General features: G+C 32.4%; 1 protein-coding gene across 2 annotated transcripts in view; it reads right to left on the bottom strand.

Moving 5' to 3' along the window:
* LOC124360291 (protein abnormal spindle) overlaps nucleotides 1-17179 on the bottom strand; it is a 67675-nt gene that overhangs the window by 48791 nt on the left and 1705 nt on the right. For both annotated transcript variants that reach the window (XM_046813795.1, XM_046813794.1), the window contains exons 2-5: nucleotides 14872-14941; nucleotides 10831-10995; nucleotides 5675-5887; nucleotides 588-2823 (exon numbers count right to left, since the gene is read on the bottom strand). In XM_046813795.1, the coding sequence (XP_046669751.1) occupies nucleotides 588-2823; nucleotides 5675-5887; nucleotides 10831-10995; nucleotides 14872-14910 (2653 nt within the window). In that variant the 5' untranslated portion in view covers nucleotides 14911-14941. The remainder of the gene's footprint in view (nucleotides 1-587; nucleotides 2824-5674; nucleotides 5888-10830; nucleotides 10996-14871; nucleotides 14942-17179) is intronic.

The following is a 17179-nucleotide window of genomic DNA, read 5'->3' on the forward strand; positions in this document are numbered from 1 at the left end:
TATAATACTAATAATTTACTTTAAAAAGATTAGGACACAACAGAAAATTTAGCGATAACCGAAATACATGTGCGAGTACCGGACGCTTCTCGCTAACTAACTGGCTAGATGCCTTGACGGGAGCTCCCGGCAATGACTTTGTGGATGCCGCTGGGGCCACGCCCACTAGACAGTGTTTGGCCAATTAGAAGCCACTGCCACTCCCATTGTAATATAATTCGAGGCGGGGCAAACCGTTTGTATGTCGCATGAATACTAGAAACATCTAGCAGCAAAATATGCAACTAACATAGCAGTAAGAAAATAAAGAATGCAAAAACGCGGATCCACGGCAATAACGTTTCGAGCTTGTAGTGGCCCTCCGCGGATCCGCGTCAATAACGCTGGAAAGGTTAAAATGGTGAGATTCACAAAACTGGCAAATATGTAGAAAAACAGAGACATTTTGTTAAAACTTATGTGGTATATTATGTAAAATAATGCAAATTTTTCTAACATCTCTAAAACAAACATGTTTAGTTTTTAGATTACATTCATAGATATAATTAACTGAAGTTATTTAACTAATCATAAATTTAAAAACTTACCAGACATACTGCTGGACTTTCTTAGAGATGGTGTGGAAAGTCTTTTTACTTTGACATCCTCAGTAGTTCTTCGCAATTTTGAGGGGGAATTATTCAATTTTGGAAATGATGCAGAGGATCTTTTTAAGGTTACTGAAGGCATTACAAACACTTCAGTAGAAAGTTCACTATTATCAGTTGGCTTTTTTTGAGTGGTAGTTGGTTTTATTGGGATTTGGTTTTTCAGTTGCACAATACTTTTCGCTACAATATGACCCACTTTTTTCACTTTTGGACTTGATTTTATCGTTATTACAGACTTCTTAAACACACTCTTCTTATCTGGTAAAATGTGCAAGGGTTTTTTCACTGGAGGAGAAATATCCCATATTACTGGCTCATGTTTTATTGTACTGGAAGCATCTGGCTGCATATCTATGGAAAGTGATGATGATTCCATAGGAAATGCAGACGTGTCTGTTGTTGACTCCGCTTTTTCTACTTTTACTACAAAATCAAAATTATTGTTTTCAGCCATATTTTTACCTCCATCATAGCTTTGTTTATATAATGAATTGCTAGGCAGTTCTTGAAAATATATATTTTCTTTGAAGTCATTAGTTCTATTATTTACAATATTTTCATTTAAACGATCAACAATCGTATTTGTACCCAAAAAGTTTTGCGCTGAGCTTTGTTTTGTTTCTTTACTGATTTCTGGTCTTGTTTGAAGGAAAGACAAACGATCAAGTTCACTGCTATTCTCTAAAGAGGCAAAAGTATCAAAATCAGCCAGCTTAAACTGCTTATCAAGGTCTTGAATAGCTTTAACAGTCATAGTTTTGTTTTCAGTAGTATTTGGATAAACAGATGAACATTCTTCATATACTTTTGATTTCTCAGAAACTGAAGAGTTGGAACTTTTAAACTCGTAGGTTTTATTGGAGAGTGATAATGGTATATGATCAATAGATAATCCTCCATCATGTTTATATGTGATTGGTGTATACGTCTTATTGAGTTTGACTGTTTTTGATAAGCTTATATCGAATTTATCTGACAATCGTTTAATATCCACCAGTAAAACTTTAGGAGACAAGCTATCTTCGGATAAACCATTAACACTCTTTCTTGAAGAGCAAGTAATATTATTAAAATCATCAATATCATCGGAAAATGTTTTGAAAGATTTTAGTGTATCACACTTATCATTTTGTGAGCTTAAAGAAATTCTCTCAAAATCATAATCATCTAGTTCAGCTAGTAAGTTTTCTTCTCCCAACTTTGGTTCTGCATTCTCTAAACTATCATACAGATTATCTGAGCTTCCTACACTTTCTAAAGACAGTCTTGGTTGGAGTTTTTGCTCAACATTCATAAAATTCTCACTGATAGCACTTAACTTACTTGATAATTTACTAGATGAAATAGGTCTTACTATTTCATAAGTTGTGCGCCTTAATGTGTTCTCACAAGTCTGAGTTACATCAGGTGAAACAGTTTTAGAAATAACAAAAGTATCTCCTGAAAATTCATTTCTGTTGGTAATTATTCTCCTAGTATTTAAAGAAACAGTTTTGGTCAATGCCGGTTCTTTAGCTTTGGTTGCTAAACAAACGGTTTTGCTTGCCTCATTTTCAACAAGTTTTGAGGCTGCTATTTCAAGACTTTCATTGAATATTCCTGATGGACTTGCTATGTTCTCAAATATTTGTTTTTCTTGCTCGATTCCAATTATATTTGTTACTTGTTTATTTCTCAGTGAATAAGTTGACCTACGAAAAGAAACTGGGTCTAACACTTCATAAGTAGTCCGTCTTGGGGTTGAATGTGCAATTGACTTCTGTTTCGAATCATCTGCAGTTACATTAGGAGGAAATACTGATGACGTTTTAAGTATTTGTTTATCAGGTAACGAAGTACATTGTTTAGAAAATGTAATCGTGGAAGGCACAGCCATTGATCTTTGTTCTCGTAGTGTTTCATGACATATAAGTGATAATTCTTGGCCAACAGCAGGCTTAAGATCTTTCCTGATTTTAATTGAAGGTCTATTTTGAAGTTTCTCTTCTGTGTATTGTTCTCTATTGGATTCCAAAGTTTCAATATTCTCTTTGTTTTCAGCAATATTTTTGTTTGTTACACACTTAGATGATGTTAAGCCCGTCTGTTTTGATAAGCTAGGCTGTTTACAAGGCTTCACAGATTTTCTGCAGATTGTGCTTTGAGTTTGAGACCGAAGACATCGTTTAGAAACCTGTAAAAAAGATTAGTAATACTTTAGCATTTTACTTAGTTTAGTAAATAGATGCCTTAGAACATAGCAATTTACATACATAAAGAGAATGAAAATATAAATGTTTAGTGTATTAATATAAAATAATATATCTAATAAATATCTCTGTTGATGAGCGTTTTATATTATTGTTTATATCTACAGTGGAGTCCCGCTAATCCGAACACGTGTAATCCGAACGTCGGTTAATCCGAACAGGTCCAGGAGGAATTATTTATAACGATAATAAACAGTTATAGGAACTAATTACATAAAAAATGAAAATGGGTGCATCATTTCGTACATAAACAAAGAAAAACTTTAATGAAATAGACATACAATATTTTATTAAGACAAATTGTGTACGGTACAGTACATAAATAATGGAGTTAAATACAGTACCAAATTGAAACTTATAGGTTAAGTATGAGTTAAATTACTGTATTAAGAAGTGAAATCAAACAAAAATTGGACGTACAGTACTGATATTATTATTGAGTACAATATTAATTGTTAAAAGACAATAAATTCAGTTATTGTCTTCTGTCGCATTGAAAAGTCTATTGGATGACGCTTAGTTTCGTACAACTATTGAACGCGTGGACCCGTACAATATCCAGTACGCTCACATTGCTTAACAATAGAACTCTTACACTAAATACGGTAAATGTGCGTAGTATTCGCAAACACGTTTATTTGTCAAGAAATACAATGCAACAGTCAGAAAACATGTTTTAATAAACAATGTTGATAATTCTATAACAAAATAGACCCATCTCAAGTTTAAAACCGTATTTTTCTGTAATTCTGGCTAATCCGAACAATCACATAATCCGAATAGGGCTCGGTCCCAGTTACGTCGGATTAACGGGACTCTACTGTATATATTTTATGACATAACATCCATCTGTTGTTCTTTATGTTACATAATAACAGCTACAATCCATTAATTTGGAGTTTTTATATATACAAGAGGCTATTTGAAAACGAGACAATCTCAGCTTGCCATTGGTGAGCTGATAAGTGGGTAAACAGGGCACTGATTATCTCCTCAGGTACTCATAAGTCTGTGGATATCAAAATAACATAATAAATAAATGCATTGAGTGAAAATCATTTGCTGGGAAAATTATCAGTGCAAAGATTGAACAGCATGTTGTGACCAAGTTTCTGTTAAACTTAGAAAAAAATACAGCTACCGAGTGTTTGAATATGTTGCATAAAGTATTCGGTAACTCCACTATGTCTCGGGCATATGTTTTTGAATGGCACAAACAGTTTTGTGAAGGCCAAGAAGAAGTGGGAAGATGACGAGCATACTAGTTGAGCTTGCACTGCAAATACCAATAAAAACATCCAAAGAATTAGCCAAATCGTGGAAAAAAATCGTTTAACTGCCCGAGATATTGTTGATCAAGTCAACATCGAATTGTGGAAAAACAACTCATAGATTCTGCACCAATCCATACCACCTTATCGGTTCAGCAGTTTTTAGCTGATAAGAAAATTCCAGTGTTGCAACATCCATCCTATTGTCCTGATTTCCATTGGAATTGGAATAAATTAATTCTAATCATTAGTGTCTAGTAAATTTATTATATCAATATTGGATTTTTTGTTATTTGACTTAAAAAATTTTCAACAAGCGTAATTTTGTTAATATTAAAGAAAATAACACAATTTTTAAATTTTGAATATTTAATCTTATCACTATTCAAACCTATGTGTAACATTTGGTTTCTTTACTTTGACTAGTTTTAGAGATAATAAATTTTTATAAAAATACAAAATGGCAGCTACTGGCTAAACGAGGCATTTCTTGACATATGTTTATATGACATTTTTTCTTTGAAATGATGAGTACTATTAGCCACAAAAGTTTGTGACACGCTTTTGTGAACATCCTGTATATATATGCACACACAAACACTAACTGTAGAACTAACAGAAAAATTTATATTGGAATTGATGAGTTCGCAAAAATCACTAAAATCTGTGACAGTCATTGGAATATGTCACTGTATTTACAACCTAACTCTTTCCACTGCACCAGGCCCATCACAGTTTACAGTCGATATGCTTCGGTATCCAATATTTATGTAGAGAGTTGTTGAGTTCAGATAAGTGATATCATAGTTTTCCAAACAATTTATAGTAAAGACATGCAAAGATACTAGTCGAACAGCTCTATACAATTCATGTGGGACCCCAAAACAGGGTTCACACAGAAATTCTAAATTTAATTTATCTGATTTTCCACGACTATATGTACAAATTTTCCATGAAAATTATATGGAAAACTATATATACAATGTTGCCATGAAAAAACAAAACCTTCATGACACTTCATGTTTTCCATGACACTTGTTTTGGATCACCTGTCTTTTCCGGTATTTCACAAACACTCTTTGAGTTAATTATATTGTGCTGTGTCCAAGAAAATCTACAAAAAGGCAGGACCTTTATTGCTCAGTGTTTTCAAACCCAGCCTTTTTTTAATCAATCAACAGTTTCTTTGTTTCATAACTGACATGCTTCAAACAAGTCTAGTCCCAGTTATGATATTGTGGAACTTTTTCCATTTTTGTTGTAATATATGAAGAAGGTCAGTAAACAGAAATTACAAGTACAATTTTCTTACTCAAAAAATAATATGGATCATAGTTAGAGTATTAGATTCCACAATTGATTGAATTGTAGTACAGAGTGAAAATCAACTTATCTAAAATAAAATACAATTATGATTATACATTGATAAACAAGAGTAATCTATTATAAGTACACAAAATTCATGACTCTAAATTAGATTTGAATTACAATATTGTTTCCTTACCTTTGGAGGTTCCTCAGTAGAAGATATTAATATTAGTTCAGAAATAGTCTTCAAGTTTTTCTTGTTCACTACCTTGACATTATCCCGCCAGCTTCCATACAGTGTCGGTGTCCAGTGTATTGTGAGAGTAGATTCTGACTGACGTGGTAGTGTAAACTGAGTGGAACTCCACTCAAACCCCCTATCACTGCTCGGCAGTTTTGTGAGTTCCACCTGGAGTACAAGTAGAATACATAACTGCTTCAGTATAAAATAGTTATATTTATTAAAAATAGTTCATTTATGTAATCACCAAGAAGAATTACCTAATTTAAATAAAAAGTGGCATTAATTAGTATTTTTAATCTAATCCAGATTACCATATAAACCATAATGCTATTCAGAAGTAGACAGTACCCTCTAGTTCTCAATTTGGCTAACCAATACCTTCCTTGTGTGTTGAGGACATGGGAAGAGGCTCAGGTACTTAGCTTTAGGATGACCCCCATTGATTTGTGATGTGTTTAACACTTTACAAGGTAAAATTTTTGAAACTACAAAAAAATGGAAAGGCAGTCATGGGACTGACCAACGGAAGTGAATACATCTTATAACAGACTGTGAATATATATCTCAAAAAAGTATGTTTCCTAATTATTAAATGGTTATTTTTTATATTAAAAAAATATGAGACACTAAATTCTTTAACATAAAAAGTTTTTTATATTTTTAAACATATTTTTGTAATTTTTACATTTCACAATAATCACTGACTTCTAAATATTAATGTACATACATTTATTAAAGTGTCATAATTATGCATTTTCCTTATTATTGTTTATATTAGTTTCTATAATTTGGTCAGTATCATTTTCACTACAATCTTGTATTTATGAAATAATTACTTCATTTTCATTATCATTATTATTATATTCTAAAAATGAAATTATGGTTCTATGATAACTGAATTAAGAAGTAACAAAGCTGGAATAAAATCTTGCCAAATATTTTGTAAACACAGTATCTATTATTGTTCCATATCTCAATTTTCTTATGTTTTATTGTTTGACATTATTAAACTCAATTTATCTTTTAAAAAGTCAAATTAGTGGTTTTGATGTTTCTTCAGTAAAATTTGTGTTAAAATCTGTTTTAACGTAATTTATTTTTTAAGTGAATGTAAAGTACGGCCCAATGTAATTGAGTAAAAGTTATAATTATAAATCAACAGAAAGACTAATTTTCTTCCAGGGTCAAATTACATTATGGCTTTCTTAACTAGAAAAGACCTAATCAATTTATTTTAAATCCTTTAAACATACACCCATAGCCCACAAAAAGAAGTAGTCACTTCAACAAGGAGCAACAGTAACCTACAACCTCTCACTAGCATGGCTGAATAGCCACTGTAAGGAATGGCGAAACTCACTGACATCAAAATGACCGCAATAGTCTCGTCCCTAGCGGCTACAGAGCAAAGATGCGTGCTGTGACATGAGATGGAATCCCCCCCTGGTTCACAACATACATCTATAGCCAGCCAAAAGAAGTAATCACTTCAATAATTTACTGTAGAGGAAAAAAGTGGGTATTGCACCACAATTAGAGGACTAGAGAGAAGATATAAGTGGTGTGAAGACTTCACAGTAGTGCCACATGTTTACACATGTGTAACATAAGCAAAGATTCTGGTGGTAAATAAAAACCATTGAAATCATATAGCGTAATGGTAAGCACCATTCCACTTATCTTGTATGATAAAAATGTCACTTGTATGTCAAGCCTAATAGCATTTTTAGGCAGATGCCAACAATCTACAGATCATGTCAAAGAAAATGTATTGTTTGGAACTGATTTTAAGTGTTCTGGGTCTAAGTAAAATGAAATTCTGGTGACATGGCCAGTGAACTAACTGAATTGATGAGTATCCTTGCATAAAATTTAACTAACTCTTATAACAATTATTATACAATACAATATAATATTTTTCTTAATCATGAATGTTAAATTTACAATAATTTAGATTTATTTGCTGATACAGAACAGAAAAAAATCCTGTTACTACGAAAATTTATTCCATGAGTAATTAATTCTCTCTACCCCATCTTCCCGGTACTTGTAGCAAATACCAACTAATTCTCACCAACCATTATGTTAAATGTCTGAGGACCATTCTGAGATATTCTGTTTCTCATAGTTAAATAAAGATTATATTTAATAATAAAAGAGTTTTGATAAGGTAAGAAAGCTTCTTTACCTATCCCAACAGTGAATATTAGGAGAGGTTCTTTAGTTTATAAGGTGCAAAGTGGGCACAAAATACTTCATTTATGTTAATTTATTCCTTTAAACCTAAAAGAAGACCTTTACCTCTAATTTGGTAAGGGTAACTCCGCTCATCCTCATTTTAAAGCTATCTTGTTAAAACCTGAATTTACCCTCTTTATCAATAACATATACAAACAGTACAACCCCGATAAGTCGGCCCCCGTTAACCCGGAAGTCCGGCTAACCCGGACCGATTTTCAATTCAAAAATAAAAAATCAGACAAACATTTCAATAATAAAAACGTAATATTTTTTAGTGGTATAGTATCCGTGAATCGATGTAGCATCAGTATTTGATGGGACTGTACGACAGTGAGTGTGTGACTCATGGCACACGGCGGCCGAGTGGCGGTCATTGTCCCGGGTTCTCAGAAACAATAACAGACGCATATTTCCCCAAATCCTCTCCCACGCTACCGCCACGCCTGGCCCCTCAGTACCGTTCCTACCTCGCTCCGCTCGCTTGTGCCCGTGTTGTGTGTGTAGTGTACTGTATTGTTTGCTTCTGTTCTGCAATCGTGCTTCAGATAGTGTGCTTCATTTGTGTTGTGCGTTTGTTTTTATTTACGCGATGGCAACAAAACGTAAAAATGTTTAGTGACAATGGAAAAGAGACTAGAGACATTAGGTAGGATTGATAAAGGCGAATCTTTAAAAACAATTGCAGCATCTTATGGTGTCGGTACATCTACAGTATCGGATTGGAAAAAAAATAGGACAAAAATCGAAGAATTTTGTTTCAAGATGATAACAAAAGACAGTTTTGGCAATCGGTGCAAAGCTAAGAAAGCTAAAAACGAGACTCTTGACGACGCTTTGTATGTTTGGTTTTGTGCGGAAAGGGAACGTGGTTTGCCAGTGTCTGGGCCTATCATTCAAGAAAAGGCAATCAAGCTGAATAAACAGTTGCCTGATTGTGAACCAAATTTTACTGCGAGTCAAGGATGGTTGGATAGGTGGAAAAACGGCATGGTATTCGCCAACTATCTATCACAGGAGAAAGTCTATCTGGGGACAACAGCACTGCTGATGACTAAAAAAACAAGTTTTTGGATTTTGTTAAAGAAGAAAATTTAACGGCAGATCAAATATATAACGCCGATGAGATCGGTCAGTTTTACAAAATGTTGCCGAGCAAAACTTTGGCCTCAAAAACTGAAAACGACGCAAAGGGATACAAAAAAAGCAAAGCCCGATTGACAATAATGGCCTGCAGTAATGCTTCGGGGAAGCATAAATTTCCTCTACTCTTTCTCAAAATTCTGAAAACATTTAATGTGAAAACTGTAATGTACATGATTGCAGAATCATGGGAACAAGTGACTAGAATCAGCTTAATTAAATCTTGGAAAAAACTGTGGAAGGGTGTATGCGACTTGCCTGAAAATATAATTCAACCAGTGGGGAACTGTAATATGGAAAATGACTCTCCAGACGATGTCATGTGTTCCCAAAAGCCCCAAGACTTTTGGATATGTTCCAAAATATTGATGGCTGCTCTGAAGTCGATGAAAATGACATTACTCTGTGGTTAGGGGCAGACAATAACGGAGGCTATGAGCCACTTACTGACGAGGAAGTGACCGCGTCGTTTTTACCTGATGCTAATGAATCAGACGCTGAGGAGGCAGACGGGGACATTGAAGATCCAGTCATGAGTCATGGAGATGCAGTGACCAAACTAAACGAACTAATGGTTTATTTCGGGCGGCAGGCAGAAACATCGCCGGCTGAATTGCTCATGTTGAAGAGACTGCGGGTCGCACAGCACGCAAGCTGCAGACGACATTGGCACAGGGTTGCTACAGGAGTCCAATAATGAAATTCCCTGACTTTTCCCTGATTTCCAGACCAAATTTTTCATTTTTCCCTGACTTTTTTCGACGCAATCCCCAGGGTTTTTGGCAATTAATGGGTGAGCCAGCCGAGCCACCTCGGCTGCCTGCTTCATGCGCCGCGTCGTCTGCAGGCTTGGACTCGGCGCTGCGGCAGTAAGTTTATTTGTGTAAAGGGATTTTATATTTTTCCCTGACCAACGTCGAAATTCCCTGACTTTTCCCTGACTTGAGACCGGATTCCCTGACTTTTCCCTGACTTGAGACCGGATTCCCTGACTTTTCCCTGATTTCCAGTCCTGTTTTTTTTTTCCCTGACTTTTCCCTGACTTCCCTGATTTCCCTGACCTGTAGCATCCCTGTGGCACAACCAAAGCTAACTGAGTTTTTTTACCAGGAAATGAACAGTTATAAATGTAAGGATTAATAATAATTAAATGTGCATATGTTTGATGTTTTACAATTATAATGGAGTTTATCTGTAAGTATACCGGATTTTATTATTTTTTACCTAATTCTCCGGCTAACCCGGATTTTCATTAACCCGGATCGGCCGCGGTCCCGATTAATCCGACTTATCGAGGTTCCACTGTACATTATTTAATAACTTTTATTGTTTGAAAACTAGAAGAATTTTTATAAATAATAAATAATTAAATATTACATTTTAAATTACTCAAGACATTTTTGTAAGTTCCCCAAATGAAATAATTATTTATTTCCATTCATTGAAACACATACAAACAAAATATTAATTTCAGAAATAACTGACCACATTTACAGGTATTTGTGGCCAGTATGAAATTTATATAATGAAACGGGTTAACAACAAAATATGTAACTTAACAAAAACAGATTATACATAAAGTAAATGAGTCCAGCTTCTTTTATACATTGAAAAATAAATAAACACTTTCTGTGCTTTTTAGATTCCTTACACAATAGCAGCTTAAATTCTAAAATATGAGTTTGCAGTTTATACTCCAATACAATACAGATCCTAACAAAACTTACATTAATTTCGTTATTTGTAGGATTGCGCAGAATAACATCTCTTGTAGCAGTTTCATTAATCTTGACATGTTCTATACATACTTTAGGAAAAGGGTTAAAAGGAGCCAAAATTGCAACAATTTCCTCGTCTTCATTCTTTTGACGCTTACCAGGTGAAATGATTACCTACAAAACAAACAAAAATGTTAAATGAAAAATCAATACGAAACAAAATTTAGGTAACTAAGCTTAAATCAAATAAGAGCAATCATTGTTAACTATATAGGATATACTATTGTATTAATGATACACTTTTCTTGGAATTAATGTTTAAAATGTTTTAATTAGTACTTAAATAAAATCTAAGATTCTTAGAAAGGAAAATCTCATGCTATACAGTCCACTTGGTTTTTAAAATATTATATTAAAATCACTAACTTTCTAAAATAACTTGTTAACCCCACACTCAAACCATAAAGCCACACCTAAAGTTCAATTAATGTGATCATTCATCTGAGAATGGAGATGGAATAGCTGTTACTGAGATAGGAAGTGGAATAGACTGTCCATATATTACTGAGATTGGAGATGGAGTAGTCCATATATTACAGAGGAGGTGGAGTACATCTCAATATGTTACTCACTCACACGAAAACAAATTATACTGTCTGGCTAATCCTGATAACTGTAGGGTTTTAGATTCTTACTACTGACAGTGTAAGGTCATAGTACCAATTATACATATCAGTCTTTTTATTTATTTTTTAATTATTAGTGGAATAATTGGTATTGCCATTTTAAACTAACTAGTGAGTGCAATGATAACTATTTTTACCTGTGCTTTGGTGATAATAGTACATAAATCTAAAATGGAGGAAAAGTGCAGTGTGGGGAAAACTACACAAAGTGAGTGTCAACTCTTAATTTATGTAAACAAAACATCTATACTAATAAGTACTGAACAATTTTCTAAAAATGTGTTGGATCTTTTGTAACTAAGAACTAAATTCAACTCATTAAATGTGGTTTGCTTTTACCATCAAAGTGTGTGTTTTTTAATTATGAATTTGTACAGAAGTGTTAGATTACAAGAATTTATGTCATACATGGTTCATGTAGAAACCCCAAGAGAACGTATGATAAGGCGTTGTGATAAATGTCCATCAAAAGACAACCTTATCTACCTTTTATAGCCAAAGTTTGAAGACTATGATGATGACATTATTCAATACAGTCAGTAGGTTTCCACAGATCAAACCGCAATGAAAAAGTGTTCAAGCTCTGTTGATAAATTTATTCAATGTTTAATTGAAAAAGTAACCAAATTAATACCCCATTCTTACATTGCTAAATCACTATCACCAACTTTTAAAAGTTTAAAGGAAAGCACTTTTCCTGAAGTAGCTGTCATTTCAAAGAATTTTAGTGAAAACTATGCTTTCATATTCCATGAAGAAACCCAAGGTTACCACTGTACTTCAGATTTATTCACAATCCATCCTGTAACAATAAACTGTAAGGATGCAAGCGACAAACCAGTTGTTCTACCTCTATGCATCATATCTTATGACTTCAAATATGATGTAAATATGGTTTACCACTTCCAAAGAATGTTGATTGTCTTTTTGAAAGAGATCTATCCACACATCAAAGAGATTCATTACTTCAGTAGTGGGTGTGCTTCCCAGAATAAAAGTAAATACAATTTCATAAACCTATGTCAAAATGAAAGAGATTTTGAAATTAAACCTTAGTGGTAATTTTGCCACCAGATATGTTAAAATGGAATGTGGCGGGATATGGGATACTGTGAAATGTTCAGTTTAGAGGAAAAGTCTTCAATAATCATCAGAAAAACCAATAGTAACAGTGACTGAACTGTTTGACTTTTACAAAACCAAGATTGAAAATATCAGTTTTTACTTTATTCCTAAAGAAGAAGTTGAACTAACTCGTTTTACTCTAAAAAGACATTTCAAAGATGTTCAAACTTTACCTGGAACAAGATCATTTCATCATTTTCAATCACTAGACGATTTGAGCATAATTGAGGGTAGAAGAATCACCAAGGATGAACAATCAGTGATTGTTTTTAATTTATTTAACAATCCGAAAATGTGTTTTATTAAATCAGAAGATTTGTACCCATTTTTGTATTTCATAGAACAAAAACAAAAAAAGAATTTCATTATTATCTTTTTTCCTTTGTATTTTAATTTTCGTAAAACTCTGCATTTCATTTTAAAATATCTTTAAAATTACACTTTTTAAGATGATACCACAACATCCAAATACACCAGTCTTTTATATTCTTCCAAAATTGCACAAGAAAATTACGTCCACCAGGACGTCCAATAGTATCTTCTTGTTCATCACCTACAGAAAAAGAATTTCTGCGTATGTGGATCACCAGCTACAGGACTTTTAGTCCATGAATGATGGTCCAAAATCTACCATCATTCATAAAACATTTGGATGACTTTTTACATAAACTTAAAAATGTACCCCAACCTCTTCCTAACAATGCAATATTGGTCACTGTTGATGTTACATCTTCATACACAAACATAGAACGCGATGAAGGAATTAAAGCTGTAAAATACTATCTTAATCAAAGACAACTTGACATAAAACCTAGTACTTCATTTATTACAAAATTAATCCATTTTGTGCTTACAATGAATTGCTTCAGTTTTCAAGATACATTTTACTTACAACAAAAAGGCACAGCCATATGGCTACGTCATATGCCAATATTTTCATGGGAAAACTAGAATCAGATTTTCTCAACAGTCAAAATTACAAGCCTATATTTTGGAAATGTTTAATTGATGACATTTTCTTATTTGGACTCATGAAAGGAATAAAGGAATAATTTAACAAAACTTTTTAGCACATTTAAACAATTTTAGCAAACTAAAATACAAATAATTTTAAACGTCTTCAACATCAGTTAAATTATTAGATATGGAAGTATTTATTGAAAATGGACATTTAAAAAGCAAAATAAACGTACAACAAACGAATAATATGGAGTATTTAAACTATGACACCGTCATCCAGTCCATATCAAGAGCAATATACAAAAAAGTTTAGCTTGCAGAGCTCAAAATTTATGTAGTAACATAACTGACTTGGAAAAATACATTGATGATATAATGAATGCATTCTTAAGAAGAGGTTATCCAAGAAAATTACTCAAAAACAATTTTAATGTAAAGAAAAAAACCATTCTAAATTTGAAAACAGTGATCCAAAATTAATAGTTCAAAACCATCCAGGGCTTCACAAAATTTATAATATTCTTAAAATAGCATTTAATACCTTACAAAATTCTAGTTCAACTATTGATATTTTCAAAACAACTCCTAGAATAATCTTTAGTGACCTCCTATTCTTAAAAATTGATTCGTCAACCTAAATGACCAATGAAAAAACAATACAAAAACAAAAAGGATCACATCCATGTAACAAACCAAAATGTATGATTGTAAAATGTTACTAAATTCTTCAAAATTCACTGGTAGCAAAACAAGCAAGGCATATCCTATTATTGGCAACTTGTCTTTTGAATCTAAAAATGTGATTTACCAAATTCAATGTAAAAAATATCCAGCAGATTATATTGGCTCAACTACAAATACCTTGAGAACAAGAATGACAGGACACCAATTAGATTATAAACACCAAGATTTAAAGAAAACTATTGTCACTTATGGTCTAAATCACAATGACACTTTTCAAAATACATATTCAGTCAAACCTATTCAGCAAGTACATCAAAATCCAAAACCAATTTACCTCAGAACAGTAGAACAAGCACACCAATTGGTTTTAAAGAGCAAAATTCCACATGGACTCAACATCAGATAACTTAGCCAAAAACGTCCGGTTTAATTTTCATGATTCATTTTAATTATTTATGGATAGACATGAAATTCTGCATGCAATTTCAGCAACAGGCTATATGACACATTATCTGATGTACCCACTCTAAGTTTTATTATTGTAATCTACTACCTTACTTCTACCGTAAACAGTACAACAAGTGACAGAACTTACTGAAAACGCAACATTGTTTTGTTTCCTCTTCTGAGACATGATGATAGATAGCTGTATTCTTTTCTTGCATCTGTTAAAAAACAAAATTTTAAAAATTACAGAACAGTAAAAATTGAATCAGTGTATTCTGAATTTCAATTTCACTGTTTAATGAATTATTGTTATACGTACAAAACTGTAATTCAACAATTACTTTATTTTTTCAAAAGGCAAATTTGGGTATGTTTAATGTACTTGAATGCGCAGTTATCAAAAATTAAAAGCATGAATCATTGAATTCAAATGCAGGCTACTCTTGAGTTTAAAAAAGTCTGTTCTTCCTAGTTCACGGCAAGAAAAACCAGTCCATAAATTGTGGCCACCGGATAATATAGAAGTATTCTTATTTTTAATAGGCTGTAAAATTAGGAGGCACCACAACAATCAAATCATCAGTATTTCTGATTATCTAAACTACTGAACAATAACATACGAAAATGATAACTAAATTATCTTATAAGTATAGGTTAATTCAGCTATGTTTTTATATATCAAAAATAATAATTTTATGACAACGAGCTGTGATAGGAAGGGTTAATTAAATTTTAATTTTAGCTCCAGTTCAACTTCTTGTTATTGTAGCGTCTGGTATCTGACACTGACTCAGACTTGACTTCTGGAATCTGGAGTTATTTTGGTCTGAAGAGATCCAAAATAATTCGGTGAAGAAAGAAGTTCAAAACTAACCTAATATCAGAGACACCTAGACAACAAAATACAATAATATAGTGTAATGGTGAAGTGGCAGTATCATCTCATATGATATTATAAAAATAATTTATGTTGGTATTATTGGGTTTAACATTCAGCCTATTAATATCCTGTTTAATTGCTTCAGTGAACCATTCCCAGTCTGCTTTTTAATATTCCTATTTAAGAAGTCTGCTTGCTTCTTCCATAGCGAGGACTAAAATTATAACAGACCTGACATATTAAAATAAATAATAACAGGAAAATGATTACTACCTATGGCTTTTTGCATTTCCCAACTGCTAAGAATTAAATATAATTAAGGTGTAGTAAATGACAACTCAGTATAGATTACTCCTGATAAATTCCAGTGTGGGTGGAATAAGTGTTATCATTTAACATAATAAAACATGTTACAATGAGGCCTAAAAATGTTATTCCCTCTTTTAATAGCTTTTTGATGATTCCAATAGAGATTATATGCGTTTAAATTACTATATATTAAGGAATAACCTTTATCATTATTAAATATATAATCCTGCCAAAATTGACTACGTACATTATTGTTAGTAGGCTTACCATATAGCCTATATTATATAGCTTTATAGGAAAACTAACACAATTTATTTCTAAAGCTGATAATTTAATTGACTGCTCATTATAGCTTAATATGGTACTAAATGAAGGTGACTTATGTATAACATAAAATATCACCATATCCATCATTTCTAAAACACTGCAGGTATTTTGTAATATTATTTACAAAATATCACTTTCCTTTAGCCATGATTCTTGAATTATACCTATAAACACTATCTTTTCGTTATAAGCTTATTACTTCTGGCTATTTTAGATTAATAGACCTGGCATTCCCACTGTAAATGTTTTGTATGTCCTATTTGGGTTTCTTTCTTGTGTCCTGATTGATACTTGCTTTACTTGGAATGTTTAGTATACCATCTATTTGTTTTTGTTTGTTTTTTATTTATTTATTTTTTTTACAGTAAGTGGAATATCTCAAGTATTTAATTGGGCCCTAAAATCATCTTAATTAGTTGTGGAGTTTATTTTTAAGTTTCTGTATATTTTTAGTATAATAAGCAGCCACCACGACAATCAAACCATCGATATTCATGATCTTCGATCAATCGATATTCATCAGTTATGAAACCTCTCAATGTAAGTTCTGAAATAATTTAGTTACTATTTAGAAGGATAAACGTATCTGACACATTGTGACACGAATAACATGTGTACATCGCCATTGTACTTGTGGCCAGCCATTACTCAAATTCCTTACACGATTTTACTTTGTTTCAAGTAAACAACTTTCAATTAAAATTTTATACAAAAATTTATATTTAAAAAAATATTTTACGTCTTGATAAAAAGATATTTTTTTCATCTTAAAACAATTGTATACAACTTTTTCTTTGTTCTCTATGTAACTTAAGTAGGAACAAATATAAATGATCAAGTTTCAAAAAAATAAGTATCTCTGTATTACTGATTATGACTTTTCTTGTATATTAATGCAAAATACTGAATATATGCATTAGCAAAAAAGTAGTCTCTCATA

The sequence above is a fragment of the Homalodisca vitripennis genome, chromosome 4 (assembly GCF_021130785.1).
Source record: "Homalodisca vitripennis isolate AUS2020 chromosome 4, UT_GWSS_2.1, whole genome shotgun sequence".
In the NCBI taxonomy this organism is placed as follows: domain Eukaryota; kingdom Metazoa; phylum Arthropoda; class Insecta; order Hemiptera; family Cicadellidae; genus Homalodisca; species Homalodisca vitripennis.